The 15,618-nt window shown below is 39.0% G+C and overlaps 1 protein-coding gene and 1 pseudogene across 2 annotated transcripts in view; both read left to right on the top strand.

Moving 5' to 3' along the window:
• The window catches only part of COPA (COPI coat complex subunit alpha), a 51,526-nt gene that overhangs the window by 16,980 nt on the left and 18,928 nt on the right, over positions 1 to 15,618 (top strand). For both annotated transcript variants that reach the window (XM_021667358.2, XM_021667357.2), the window contains exons 8-13: positions 190 to 289; positions 9,624 to 9,759; positions 10,313 to 10,395; positions 11,966 to 12,116; positions 13,083 to 13,149; positions 14,217 to 14,292. In XM_021667358.2, coding sequence (XP_021523033.1) covers positions 190 to 289; positions 9,624 to 9,759; positions 10,313 to 10,395; positions 11,966 to 12,116; positions 13,083 to 13,149; positions 14,217 to 14,292 — 613 coding nt within the window. The remainder of the gene's footprint in view (positions 1 to 189; positions 290 to 9,623; positions 9,760 to 10,312; positions 10,396 to 11,965; positions 12,117 to 13,082; positions 13,150 to 14,216; positions 14,293 to 15,618) is intronic.
• LOC105715355 (small ribosomal subunit protein uS8-like) lies at positions 10,402 to 11,948 on the top strand (annotated as a pseudogene).

Here is a 15,618-nt window from a genome sequence, read left to right as displayed (position 1 = left end):
GTGCCGCCTGAGAGAGTCTTATTACTTTATAAACCCAGTGGTGAAAGGAAGAAAGCCAGGCACAGACTTCGTCACCATCCCAAAGCAGAGCACATTCTCAAGCTTTCTGTAAGGCAGAGTGGCTTGATTCATTGATTTGCTTTGAATAATGGCTATAAAGATGTTTTAGAAGAACCACTCTTTCTACAGGGTCATGATCGTGGAGTAAATTGGGCTGCCTTCCACCCCACCATGCCCCTTATTGTATCTGGGGCAGATGACCGTCAAGTGAAGATCTGGCGCATGAATGGTGAGTGAACAGGTTACATTATCACCATATCTAAGAAATTGACTGCCAGCCAGCAAGGTAAAGTAGCCAGGTATTCTGAACTCTGACCTATTTTCCTCCTTAGGTGATTAATGCTAATCCTAGGAGCATAGAAATTGTCGCTTTTCCTTTTTTCCTCCTGCTTTTTAAAAATTGAGGTGAAATATACAAGTGAAATATATCATCTTTACTATGTTTGTGTGTACAGTTAAGTGGTAATAAACATAATGTTTTTCTCCATTTCCTCCTTCACCTTCCTTCCCAGTCTACTCTCTATCTTAATAATATCCACTTTTTAGCTTCCACATATGAGTGAAAACATGCATTATTTGTCTGTTTGTTCTTGCCTTCACTTAATATAATGCCCTCCAGTTCTATTTTGCTGCAAGTAACAGGATTTCATTCTTTTTTATGGTTGATAATATCCCATTGTGTGTGTGTGCGTAATTTTCATTACACACACGAAATTTTCTTTATTCATTCATCCCTTGGTGAGCACTTAAGTTGATTCCATATTTTGGCTATTGTGAATAGTGCTGCAATAAACATGGGAATTCAGATACTGCTTTGATATATTGATTTCCTTTATTTGGATATATACCCAGTAGTGGAACTGCTGGATCGTATGGTAGTTATATTTTTAGTTTATTGTTGTTTTTGGTTTTTTGAGACGGAGTTTTTGCTTTTGTTGCCCAGGCTGGAGTACAATGGTATGATCTCGGCTCACCGCAACCTCCACCTCCCAGGTTCAAGCGATTCTCCTGCCTCAGCCTCCCAGGTAGCTGGGATTACAGGTGCCCGCCACCACGCCTAGCTAATTTTTGTATTTTAGTAGAGACAAGGTTTCTCCATGTTGGTCAGGTTGGTCTCGAACTCCCAACCTCAGGTGATCTGCCCACCTTGGCCTCCCAAAGTGCTGGGATTACAGGTGTGAACCACTGCACCCAGCCTCTATTTTTAGTTTTTTGAGGCACCTCCATACTTTTCTCCATTGTGACAGTACTAATTTACATTCCCACCAACAGTGTAGGAGGGTTCCCCTTTCTCCATATCCTCTCCAGCACCTGTTATTGCCTGTCTTTTTGATACAAGCCATTTGGCCTGTGGTGAAATGATATCTCATTGTGGATTTGATGTGCATGTCTTTTTTCTATGTATATGTATATATATTTCAGCCTCTATGTTAAGGACACATTGATTTGCACTTCTCTGATAATTAGTTATGAGCATTTTGCCCAGACCAATGCCCTGGGGCATTTCCCTAATGTTTTCTTCCAGTAGTTTCATAGTTTCCGGTATTAGATTTAAGTCTTTAATCCTTTTTGATTTGATTTTTGTGTGTGGTGAGAGATAGGAGTTACATTCTTCTGCACATAGTTACCCAGTTTTCCCAACACTTTAGTGAACAGACTATCCTTTTGCCATTGTATGTTCTTGGCACCTTGTTAAACATGAGTTGGCTATCTGGGTCCTCTACTCTGTTCCATCGGTCTATGTGTCTGTTTCTATGACAGTACCACACTGTTTTGGTTACTCTAACTTTGTACTAAATTTTGAAGTTAGGTAGTGTGATGCCTCCAGCTTTGTTCCTTTTGCTCTGAATTGCTTTGGCTATTTGGGGTCTTTTGTGGTGCCATATAAATTTTAGGATTTCTTTTTCTGTTTCTGTGAAGAATGTCCTTGATATTTTGATGGGGATTACAATAAATCTGTAAATTACTTTGGGTAGTAATTTACCCTGTCATTTTTACAATATTCTTTCAACCCACAAGCATGGAATATCTTTCCATTTTGGGGAATCCTCTTCAATTTCTTTCATCAGAGTTTTATAGTTTTCCTTGTATGGCTCTTTGACGTCTTTGGTTAGAGTGATTCTTGGGCATTTTAAATTTTTTGTAGTTTGTAGTTACTATATATGGGATTTATTTCTTGATTTTTTTTCAGATTGTTCACTGTCGACATATTTAAATGCTACTGATTTTTGAGACAGGGTCTCGCTCTGTCACCCAGGCTGGAGTACGCTTTCTCAATTTTGGCTCACTGCAACCTCCCTCCCCTTCCCAGGTTCAACCGATTCTTATACTTCAGCTTCCCAAGTAGCTAGGACTATAGGAGTGCACCATCACACCTGGCTAATTTTTGTATTTTTAGTAGAGATGGGGTTTTGCCGTGTTGGCCAGGCTGGTCTCAAACTCTTGACCTTAAATAATCTGCCCGCCTCGGCCTCCCAAAGTGCTGAGATTACAGGTGTGAGCCACTGCACCTGACTGTGCTACTGATTTTTGTATGTTGATTTTGTATCCTGAGCTTGATTGAATTTATCATTTTTAACAGTTTTTTGGTTGAGTCTTAGGTTTTTCTAAGTATACAATAATGTCATCTGTGAACAAGGGTAATTTTTCCAATTTGGTTACCCTTTATTTGTTTCTCATACCTACTTCATCTGGCCAGGACTTCTAGTATTATGTTGAATAAAAGTGAAAAAAGTGGGTATCCTTGCCTTCTCATCCATAGAGAAAAGGTCTTCAATTTTTTCCCATTCGGTATAATGTTAGTTGTAGGTTTATCATATATGGTCTTTATTATTTTGATGTATGCTCTTTCTGTACCCATATTGATCATAGCTTTTATTATAAAGGGATGTTGAATTTTATCTAATGTTTTTTCAGCATCTCTTGAACTATTGTATGGTTTTTGGTTTTGACTCTGTTAACAGGATGTATCATGTTAATTGATTTATATATGTTGAACCATTCTTTCGTCCCTTAAGTGAATCCCACTTGATCTTAGTGAATGATCTTTTCAATATACCACTGAATTTGGTTTGCTAGTATTTTGTTGAGGATTTTTGCATCTATGTTCTTTACCAGTGATAATTGGCTTGTACTTTTCTTTTTTTGTGGTGTCCTTGTCTGGTTTTGTTATCAGAGTAATGCTGGCCTCATAGAATGAGTTTGAAAATATTCCTTCTTCTTCCTTTTTTAATTTTTTTAATTTTTTTTGAGACGAGGTCTCACTCTGTTGCCCAGGTTGGAGTGCAGTGACACAATCTTGGCTCACTGCAACCTCCCTACTGCCCCCCTACCCGGTTCAAGTGATTCTCCTGCCTCAGCCTCCTGAGCAGGTGCCTCCCACTGCACCCAGCTAATTTTTATATTTTAGTAGAGATGGGGTTTCACCATCTTGTCCAGGCAAGTCTTGAACTCTTGACCTCATGATCTACCCACCTCAGCCTCCCAAGGTGCTGGGATTATAGGCATGAGCCACCACGCCCAGCCCTTTTTTTTTTTTTTTTTAAGTGTTTGAATAGGATTGGCATTAATTCTTTAAATGTTTGGTAGAATTCATCAGTAAAGCAGTCAGGACCTGGGCTTTTCTTTGATGGAAAAGTTTTATTAAGGCTTTGAGCTAGGCACTGGTTATTGGTTTATAGAGGTTTTTCTATTTTATCATGGTTCAGTGTGGTTTTTTTTTTTTTGAGGTGGAGACTCACTTGGTTGCCCAGGCTGGAGTGCAGTGGGGTGATCTCAGCTCACTGCAGCCTCAACCTCCTGGATTCAAACAATTCTCCTGCCTCAGCCTCCTGAGTAGCTGGGACTATAGGCTGTGCCACCATACCCAGCTAATTTTTGTGTTTTTAGTAGAGATGGGGTTTTGCCATGTTGGCCAGGCTGATCTTGAACTCCTGACCTCAAGTGATCCACCTGTCTTGGCCTCCCAAAGTGCTGGGATCACAGGTGTGAGCCATCATGCCTGGCCTCATGTTTCAGTCTTTATAGGTTATATGTGTCCAAGAGTTTATCCATTTCTCATGTTTTCCAATATGTTGGCATGTCATTCTTGTAATGGTTTCTTATGTGTCTTTGTATTTCTGAGGTCTCAGTTGTGTTTCCTTCCTTGTTTTTGATTTTATCTATTTGGATCTTCTCTCCTTTTTCCTTAGTTGGTCTAGCTAAGTTTGTTGATATTATCTTTTAAAAAGAAGTGTTTCATTTCATTGATAGTCTGTATTTTTTTTAGTCTCAATTTTTATTTCTGCTCTGATCTTTATTATTCCTTTTCTTCTACTAATTTGGGGTTTGGCTGGTTCTTGATTTTCTCAGTTCTTGAGGTGCATCATTAGATTGTTCATTTGGAGTCTTTCCATTTGGCGTAGGTGTTTTTTGTTATTAACTTCATTCTTAGTACTGCTTTTGTCATATCCCATAAATTTTGATACATTGTATTGACATTTTTATTTATTTCAGGCAATTCTTAAATTTCCTTCTTCATTTCTTCATTGAGCCATTGGTCTTTCAGGAACATGTTGTTTAATTTATATGTGTTTATATTTTCTGAGATTCCTCTTGTTACTGATTTCTAGTTTTATTCTATTGTATTCAAAAAGGATACTTAATATAATGTCTATTGTTTTACAGTTTTTTCAAACTTGTTTTGTGGCCTAAAGTATAGCATATTCTGGTGAATGTTCCATGTGCTGATGAAAAGAATACATATTCTATAGCTATTGGGTAAAATGTTCAGTAAATTTCAATTAGGTCTATTAGATCTAGTGTGTAGTTAACTCCACTGTTTCTTTGTTGATTTTCTGTCTTGATGATCTGTTTGAGAGTGGGGTATTAACTCTCATTATTATATTGCAGTCTATATATCTCCTTTTGGATCTTTATTTGCTTTATATACTTGGGAGCTTTGGTGTTGGGTACACAGATATTTATAATTGTTATTTCCTCTTGCTGAATTGACCCCTTCATCATTATATAGTGACCTTCTTTGTCTCTTTTTATAATCTTATGTTTGGTAGTCTGGTTTATCTGATATAAATATAGCTAACCCTGCTCTTTTTTGGTTTCCAGTTTCATAGAATATCTTCCACCCCTTCACTTTCAGTCTGTGTGTGTCTCTGTAGGTGAAATGGGTTTCTCGAGGCCAGCATATAATTAGGTCTTCTCTCCTTATCCATTTAGCCACTCTATGCATTTTTCTTTTCTCTTCTTTTCTTTTTTCTTTTCTCTTTTCTTTTTTGAGACAAGAGTCTCACTCTGTCACCAGGCTGGAGTGCAGTGGCACAACCTCGGCTCACTGCAACTTCTGCCTCCTAGGCTCAAGTGATTCTTCTGCCTCAGCCTCCCAAGTAGCTAGGACTACAGGCACACACCACCATGCACAGCTAATTTTTCTATTTTTAGTTTATTTGTTTATTTGTTTTGAGACGGAGTCTTGCTTTGTGGCTAGGCTGGAGTGCAGTGGCACGATCTTGGCTCACTGCAACCTCTGCCTCCTGGGTGCAAGTGTTTCTCCTGCCTCAGCCTCCAGAGCAGCTGGGACTACAGGTTGCGTGCCACCGTGCCCAGCTAATTTTTTGTATTTTTAGTAAAGACAGGGTTTCACCATGTTGGCCAGGATGGTCTCAATCTCTTGATCTCATGATCCACCCGCCTTGGCCTCCCAAAGTGCTGGGATTACAGGTGTGAGCCACCATGCCCGGCAGTTTTTCTATTTTAGTAGAGATGGGGTTTCACCATGTTGGCCAGGATGGTCTTAATCTCTTGGCCTCATTATCTGCCCATCTTGGCTTCCCAAAGTGCTGAAATTACAGGTGTGAACCACTATGCCCAGCCCTATGGCTTTTAATTGAAGAATTCAGAGCATTTACATTCAGTGATATTATTGATAAGGACTTATTGCTGTTTTTTCTTGTTTTCTGTTTTTTTTTTCTTTTTTTCAAGACTCCTCTTCCCTTTCTTACTGTCTTCTTTTGTGGTTAAGTGATTTTCTTTGCTAATCTGTCTTAATTTGATGCTTTTTATTTTTACTGAGTATATTTTAGGTTTTTGTGCTGTGATTACCATGAGATTCACAAGAAATATCTTATAGATAGAATAAGTTATTTTAAAGAGATGACAGTTTGTCTTAGATCACAAACACAAAAACAAAAATAAAGGCAAAAATGCACTTAAAAATTACACATTTTAACTCCATTTCTGCCCCCGCCTTTTTGACTATCTCTTAACAGGTTCCTATTGCTATTACTATTTTTGAAAGATTTGTCTTTTGGGCTTCATAATAAGTTATAAGTGGATTACACACCATTACAGTAATAGAATATTCTGGGTTTGTCTATGAGCTTAATTTTATATCTTTGTTTTTATTATCTTGAAAACTTTTCTTTTTGTACATGAGTATTTTTTTTCTTTCAGATCAAAGAACTACTTTTAGCACTTACTGTAAGATGGGTCTAGTGGTAGTAAATTCTCTCACCTTTTGTTTGTCTGGGAAAGACTATCTCTGCTTCATATTTGGAAAACAATCTTACTGGATACAGTATTCTTAGATGTCAGGGGTTTTTTTTTGAACACTTTGAAGATGTCATTCCACTCTCTTGGCCTGTATGGTTTCCATTGAGATATCTATTGCCAGACGAATTGGAGCTCCTTTGTATGGTTCTCTGCTTCTTTTCTCTTGTTTATTTTAGGATCCTTTCTTTGTCCTTGACTTTTGATAGTTTGACTTTTATGTACCTTAGGGTAGTCTTACTTGGGTTGGATCTGTTTGGTGTTCTCAGGCCTTCTTGTATGTGGATATTTCTTTCTTCCTCAAGTTTTGGAAAGTTTTCTGTGATTATTTATTTGAATAAGCTTTCAAGCTTTGTTCTTGCTTAATTCCCTCTTGAAAACCAGTCATTCTTAAATTTGGTCTTTTGAGGCAATTTTCTGTATCTTGTAGGAGGTCTTTGTTCCTTTTCATCCTTTTTTTTCCCCCTACTCTGAGTGTGTATTTTTTTTTTTTTTTTTTTTTTTTTTTTGAGGCAGAGTCTTGCTCTGTTACCCAAGCTGGCGTGCAATGGCATGATCTTGGCTCACTGCAACCTCTGCCTCCCAGGTTCAAGCGATTCTCCTGCCTCAGCCTCCTGAGTAGCTGGGATTATAGGCATCTGCCATCCCACCTGGCTAATTTTGGTACTTTTAGTAGAAATCAGGTTTCACCATGTTGGCCAGGCTGGTCTCGAACTCCTGACCTCATGATCTGCCCACCTCAGCTTCCCAAAGTGCTGGGATTACAGGTGTGAGCCACTGTGCCCAGCCTGACTATATTTTTCAAATAGCCTGTCTTGAAGCTCCTCCGCTTGATCCAGTCTGCTACTCAGAGCCTCTAATGAGCTGTTCATTTCGGCAAATGTGTTTCTGTTTCAAGATTTCTGTTTGATTTATTTTCATTGTTTCAATCTCTTTGTTAAATTTCTCTGGTAATTTCTAAATTGCTTTTCAGCCATATCTTGAAGATCACGGAGTTTCCTCTAAACTACTAGTTTGAGTTATTGGTCAAAGAGATCACAAATTGCTGGCACTTTAGGGTCAGTCATTGTATTTTTGCTTTGTCCTTGTGAGGAGGTTATGGTTCCCTGTTTGCTGTTGTTTCTTTTGGGTATACACCTGTGTCTTTGTGTTGAAAGATTAGTTACTTATTCCAGTTTTCCCTGTTTGACTTGCCTTTTTTTTTTTTTTTGAGACAGAGTTTTTGCTTTTGTTGCCCAGGTTGGAGTACAATGGTGTGATCTCTCACTGCAACTTCCACCTCCCAGGTTCAAGCAATTCTGCCTCAGCCTCCCAAGTAGCTAGAATTATAGGCATGTGCCACCACGCCCAGCTACTTTTGTAGTTTTAGTAGAGACAGGGTTTCTCCATGTTGGTCAGGCTGGTCTGGAGCTCCTGACCTCAGGTGATCGACCTGCCTTGACCTCCCAAAGTACTGAGATTACAGGTGTGAGCCACCACGCCCAGCCAGGTTTTTATTGGATATACTTGCTTAGCACATCTTTACTGCTAGGTCACTTCCTCCTTTTTGACTTTAGGTGACACCTTAAACCCAGGTTCACCTTGGCTTTAGTAAATGACCAGAGCATTATTTGTGCTGAATGGAGGCGGTCCCAAAGGGATCATCCCAGCAGTGTATCAAGGCTGGCAAGAGGTTCGTGTACGGGGGAACCGTGGAACATACTTCCTGCCATAGAATGCTGCTGAGCAGCCACTCTGATTTGGCATCTCCTTTGGCTAAGTGACAAAGCAAAATTTCTAGGGCTGGGTATGATAGTCCTGCCTCCATACTTTCTTTCTGCCTGTCCTCAGGGATATTTCCCCTTTCAGGTAATGCCTTTCGTGATGCCTCCCATGGGTTAAGTCAAGGTTAGGTCTCCTGCCAGGGCACCCAGGATGATGGGTAAGGTAGTTGACCACCTCAGTCTCACTTTTTCCAGTGTAGAAACTGTGAGTTGTGGGAAGGGGCATTAAAGATGTGGAAGTCCAATTCTGTTACCAGCTGCTCAGAGTTTTTTCATCTCTCTGTGGCCCCAGGAACTGTGTCATTGTCATATTTGAGTTCTGGGTTGTTGCTGATAAAAATCTCAGCCCTGTATATTTGTTTTGGGTTTTCTGTGGAAGGAGGTGAAGCCAGCTTGCTTCTATACCTCTGTTTTGGAACTGAAAGTATTCCTCCTTTCCCTTTTTTCCTGTGGTGGTACCCTTATTTTGAGGAGTATGAATAGAATTCATCCATTCATTTGACAAATATTTATTGAGTACCTCCTTTTTACTGGACTTTGTTCAAAACTCTGAAGATATAGTGGTGACTAAAACAGATAAGGCCCCTGTCCTAAGAAGCTCATATTTGTTCTAAAATGGCAACTCCTGAAGTGGCAGGTCCCTGAAAAAAAGAAAAAATAACAAAAATTAAAAGGGCAATTAGGACAATTGTTATCAGGACAAATAAAACAGGATAAAGGAATGGAGAATGATGAAAAAGAGTTGTTTGATTTTTTTGAGGCAGGGTCTTGCTCTGTTGCCCAGCCTGGAATTCAGTGGCACAGTTACAGCTCACTGCAGTCTTGACCTCCTGGGCTGTTGCAGTCCTCCCCCCAACCTCCTGAGTAGCTGGGACTACAAATGTGCACTACCACACCCAGCTAATTCTTGTATTTTTTGTAGAGATGGGGTTTTATCATGTTGCCCAAGCTGATCTTGAACCTCTAGACTCAAGTGATCCCCCTACCTTAGCCTCCCAAAGAACTGGGATTACAGACATGAGCCACAATACCTGGCCAAGTGAAGAGGTGTTATAATCAATAAGAAGGTCAGAATGAAAGAACCAAGACGTGTAAAAATTATGAGACTTAAATGAAGAAGATTGCCGTATTAGAAAGATGTTGCTAATTTATCATTCTGTAATGTACTTAATTCTTAATTAAGAGGATGTTGTATCTCCAAATCCCAAAGTTATAGTAGTAGCGAATTGTGATGATCTAATTCTTTTTATCCTTCAGAATCAAAGGCATGGGAGGTTGATACCTGCCGGGGCCATTACAACAATGTATCTTGTGCCGTCTTCCACCCTCGCCAAGAGTTAATCCTCAGCAATTCTGAGGATAAGAGTATTCGAGTCTGGGATATGTCTAAGCGGTACAGTAGTCATCAATGTTGTGTGAACTTTCTCTTACTGTCTCTTTTAAAATTAGATTGGAATACTTCTTTATGTCTCTCATTATCTTCAGCATGTAGACAAATCAAATCATACATTATGAAAATAATTTGAAGAGACCTAGAGATCAGTTAGCATTTACAAATTTTCTATCAAATGGAAATCTCCATGTGTATTATTTTTTGCCTCTAAATTTAAACACGTTTTCTTTTTCTCCCTTTCCCCAATTCTGTAGCTAGAGAAGTAAGAAATACAGAATGAAAGCCATAAAATCATGGTAATAATCGTAATAATATTACGATTATAATAATTATTAAATTACAATAATTATCATAATAATATGGTCAGTTTTGAAGTCTCTTCTTTTTGTTCCTTGGTAGAATTTATCATGACTACTGTTCCTTAGGATATGCTGTTTATGCTCCCTGATTTAAACTTTAATCAGCTTTCTGGCTTACCATTTAATATTTTTGTGTAGGATGCACTGAAGATTCCTAGGAAATTGATATTTTTCTTTTTGTGTGCCTTTTCTAGGACTGGGGTTCAGACTTTTCGCAGAGACCATGATCGTTTCTGGGTCCTAGCTGCTCATCCTAACCTTAACCTCTTTGCAGCAGGTAAGGGCCATTTTCTCTCTTTTTTTATTTGCTTTAATTCAAAGTTTGTAAGACTTGAAAGTGATTCTCTATTAGCTTTGTCTCTAGTAAATGTATGGTAGGATGACAAGAAGAAGGACTCTCAGAGCCACTGAATTGAAGCATTTCTCCTTTTTTTCCCTCCATTTTATGTGTATATAAAATGATATGTGGTAAAAAATGCTTCAAAGAAAAATTAAGAGTAAAGGATCACTTTCTGCCATCTTTCTGCGCCGCCACAATGGTGCTCATGAATGTCCTGGCCGATGCTCTCAAGAGCATCAACAATGCCGAAAAGAGAGGCAAACGCCAGGTGCTTATTAGACCATGCTCCAAAGTCATCATCCGGTTTCTCACTGTGATGATGAAGCGTGGTTACATTGGCGGATTTGAAATCATGGGTGATCACAGAGCTGGGAAAATTGTTGTGAACCTCACAGGCAGTCTAAACAAGTGTGGAGTGATCAGCCCCAGATTTGATGTGCAACTCAAAGATCTAGAAAAATGGCAGAATAAACTGCTTCCATCCTGCCGATTTGGTTTCATTGTACTGACAACCTCAGCTGGCATCATGGACCATGAAGAAGCAAGACAAAAACACAAGAGCAAAAATCCTGGGATTCTTTTTCTAGGGATGTAATGCATATATTTACAAATAAAATGCCTCATGGAAAAAAAAAGAGGAAGGGAGATAGAGATGGATGTGTGTGGGAACTGCTGCTTTATGTTGGGTGTTCAGAAAAGTGAAAGGGTATGAGGCAATGGGAACAGCAAATGCAAGGACTATGATGTGAGAGGTGCTCAGCATGTCACCATCACATGCTAAGAAACATCAGAGAGGCCAGTTGGAGCACAGTGAGGAAGGGACTAAGTAATAGGTGAGGTCAGCCAGATTGTGTATTGTCTTCTACGCCATGGTTAGAACTTAAGATTTTACTCTGAATAAATGGAAAGCCATTGGAAGGTTTTGGGCAGGAAAGTGACATGATCTGGTTTATATTTGGAGAGCAGACAGGAGGAGGACAAGAGTGGAAAGGATTCTCTTAAGGGATGATGATGCTAGTAGGGAAAGAGCAAAACATTTAAAAAAACAATCATAAAGGGTTTTTAAACTAACATTCATTTTTTTCAGCAAATACTATTTATACTCTTTTTATATGCTAGAGACTGGGGAAGGACGGAAATTATAATTTCTGCTTTCAGGGAATTCATGTTATAATGTGGATGATAGACCTAAATGGTTACAGTACAGGATGATAAGTACTAAAATGGAGGTTTGTGCAAAGCATTAGGGAATACAGAAAAGGTCAGTGTGAATAGTGCCACTAAGTGTGGCAGTGTGACTAGTGTTAGGAAAGGATTCACAGGGAATTATTTAAATAAAGATTCCAAGAATTGTGAGAATTTAGGCAAATAAGGAGTGCATTCAGGTGTCTTGTCTTTGTTTTTATTAATAGCTTACAGATATAATCCTCATCCTTATGTATCTCCAATTTCCAGGTTTTTTCCTTGCCTACAGCTTATTCTTTCTTCTCTTCTACCTGACCCCTAGGCCATGATGGTGGTATGATTGTGTTTAAGCTGGAACGGGAACGGCCAGCCTATGCTGTTCATGGCAATATGCTACACTATGTCAAGGACCGATTCTTACGTCAGCTGGATTTCAACAGCTCCAAAGATGTTGCTGTGATGCAGTTACGGAGGTAAATCAGACTTGTTTCTTTCCTCCAAACCCTCTTATCTGTCACCATGATAAAACTCCCACAAACAAGACTCTTCTTTTAAATGACATTTTTTATTTCATATTCTGTCACAGATGGAATCCCCATTAGATGAGCCTGCTCAGTTTAAACCCAATGAGTGAGGTAGGCAAGGAAGTGGTCATGAATAGAATGATAATTCCCTTGTTGAGAATGCTAGTGACCTTGTGGATGGGAAATTATTCTGCCACAATTTGCTAGGTCTCTTGCAAACCAGAGGAAGTTTCTTGATAGAGAATGGCTGAAAATGGTAACAGAACATTTTGCCTTTATTTGGCATTTCTTTTCTTTAACTCTCCATTGCTTTCCAGCAAAAAGCACACAGCTCTGAACCACAGTATATGTCCCTGCAAACTCTTAATTCTGAAGATATGATAACCTCTGGGATGCCTGGCAAAAGGAACTGTCCTTTTGAAAAGCCAGCTGCATCAGCATGCTGAAACATTCATGGTGGCAAACTTTGGCATGAGGTTTTGATAACCACCCTCCAGCATCACTACAATAAAAGAAAAAATGGGTTTATATGAGCACTCCAAGGGACAGGAGAAACCAGCCAGAGACATATCACATCATGTTACTGTGTGGTGTCCACTGTAATTATGTGTAGGAATTTGTATCCAAGCAGACCCAGTCCCACTGACTACAGTGAGCACTAATTCTACCTTCTGTTGCTTACTTTTTAAAACTACTATGGCTTACTTTTAAAAACTGTTCAAAGTTGAGCTAGGGAAGTTCCCAAGCCTTAAAGAAAGGAAGAGAATACAGTATTTATTCATTTTTATTCCTGATTATAAAAGTGATGAGTATGTAATATAAAGACTGGATAAGTAGGTGTGGGGGTGATTCCTTTCTTCCTTCTATTCTTAACGCCTCTTCCTTGTTTTCTCCTTTTTCTATATGTATCTCTAGTGGTTCCAAGTTTCCAGTATTCAATATGTCATACAATCCAGCAGAAAATGCAGTCCTGCTTTGTACCGTAAGTAACCTGTGGAGTCCTCCTAGGTTCTCCTCATTTTCCATAGGTTTCTTTCTTTCTTTTTTTGCTCTTCTGGTAGGGCAGTGATGTCCTGAGAACACAGATTTCTTTCTTATGCCCTTAGGGAATCTTTAATGGCTTCCTAGAAGCCATTTAATGGTCATTTTGTGAGAGCTGACACAGTGATCACTTAGAGACTCGAATCAGGTAGCTTTCAATTGTCATAAACATATTGAGCATTTGTGAACTACCTGTCTTTCATGAAGCTGAACTTAATGGAGCATCAGGATGAATGACCCAGATCACTAGAAATAATTTGAGAGAATGTTTAGACTCTTTATATCCTATGGAAAGAAAATGATTACCTTGATCCCTTCCTCTGAGTGAAAATAGAAGAACTATGATTTTGAGAGGGAGTTCGTGTCAGTGGGTTTGGCTTCAGAATCATCAAAGGGTCCTCTCTGTTTCTTGTAACAGAATTTGAGGGAAAAAAAAAAAGGAAATGACATTCTAATTTTAGTACCCTGGTGGCCAAGTTAAAAGGAATGAAGTTATATGTCTTTCCTCATATAACTATATTATCTAATCTGTTCTTCTTTAATACTTAGCAGTCCATATTCTGACAGTTTTCTTTTGTTTTTTCTTTTTCTTCTTTTTCCAATCAACAGTCATATTCCTATAGTGTCTTGTCTTTGATGTCTTTTTTTTTCTTTCCAGCAGTTGAGTACTCAGTTGATGAGTACTCAGGGTGGGGCACCAGAATATCAGGGTCCTAGTCTGTTAATTTATGGATTAGAGAGCAATTCTTACTTTCATTCAAATAATATCTGCAACTTTGGAAGAAAAAGAAAATAAAGTGACATCAGTGCCTAGTTGTTTGGCAAAGAGCCCTATAATTCTTAGATGCAGAAACAGTCAAATAAATGCCCTCTGGGTGAAAAGTAAGAAAAGTATGCTTTCAGATTGCTGTCTGTGCATTGGATCTGTTTTCTCTGTCAGAGTAAACTGGAAAACTAGGGTCTTGGGTGCTTCTCACTAACATTTTAATTTCCCCTTTTCCTCTACAGAGAGCCAGCAATTTAGAGAATAGTACCTATGACCTGTACACCATCCCTAAGGATGCTGACTCCCAGAATCCTGATGGTAGGTATTCTTTTTGTCTACCCCACTCTGCTTCCAGCTCTCTTCACCCACATCATCTCTCCTCTTCAAGTTTTCACATTCCATCCCCAAGCCATGGCCACATCACTCATGTCTGTTGGCAGGTGCTGCTGACAATTGCATCAGAGGCAACCATGGTGTGAAATATTCATGTTCCTCCTCCATTTTATTACCCCAGCTAGATATATATATTTTATAATTTGGTTATTAGAAACTCTCCATTTTCTCTTTCAGCACAGCATGTTATCCTAGTTTATTGTCAGTTGATATGACTTTCACCCTGGTAGTTTCATTTATTTAAAAATGTGGTTCCAATCTTACAATGTCTCACCCAGGGACTAGGGATTTATACTCCCCCATCCACATCCAGATTCGATCTGCTTCCTTTTGCATGTCAAAAAGATGAGGCTGCTAACAGCCCCACACCCCACCTGGGATCTCAGGATCCAGCTGAGACTCCTGCCTACCTCTTCCATCACCACCATCCCTTGTTGATGTCCTTGTGACTAGAACTTGCTGACAAAACATTCTCAGAATGGATTTGACTCTTGTCTAGGTGCCTTTCAGTGCACTTCCTGCAGCGGGTTTATGGCTAGTACCAGGTCAAAGATTTATTCTGCAGATCCCTACTCTTACTGGCATACTTTCATATTTTAGATACCATCAGCAGATTCCTGAGAAATACTTTGCTAGCTCTGTTGCTTTTGTGGGTGCCTCTGGGTTATCATTGTTGCTAATTGATTTCCTCTCTTAAATGTGTTAATAGTGAGAGAAAGAAAATATATTTGTATTTGGTATTTATAAGTCAAATTCTCCCTTATAAGTCAATTAAGCCATTTCTGACTAAATCTTATGATTTGGTACCTCTCAACTCAGCCCTTTGCTTTTTCTTCCCTATCTATGTTTACAATTAATAGAATTTAAAATATTTCGTTTTATTACCACTTTTATTTTCTGTACTTCATTTTTTGAGAGAGGTGGGCAACAGAGATGGGCTTGAATATTGTAGTTTCCTGGCCCCTGGAAAATGGGAGTTGGCTTTGATAATAATTGGTTTTGTAAATTGCCTACCATTCCAGATGCCAGGGGCAAGACTGGCCAGTGTGTTCTGTCCAGTCTTCTGTTGGTGTCATACGTAAATGAGTATTTTGATGCACCCTTCTGTTTATCCTTCTACAAGTTTCCCAGAGAATGGAGTGTCCATTTCAAAATTCTAATAAGCCACTGAACTGAGGAACATTCTGTAACTCTCTTCAGGGTGATACGAATGGTCAGTTGACATTTACAGAGCAACAGCTTGGTTCTAAA

This window comes from Aotus nancymaae, unplaced genomic scaffold, assembly GCF_030222135.1.
Source record: "Aotus nancymaae isolate 86718 unplaced genomic scaffold, 86718_ANA_hifiasm-v0.15.2.pri h1tg000108l, whole genome shotgun sequence".
NCBI classification, from domain to species: Eukaryota; Metazoa; Chordata; class Mammalia; order Primates; family Aotidae; genus Aotus; species Aotus nancymaae.
This window is presented reverse-complemented; position numbering and strand designations above follow the sequence as displayed.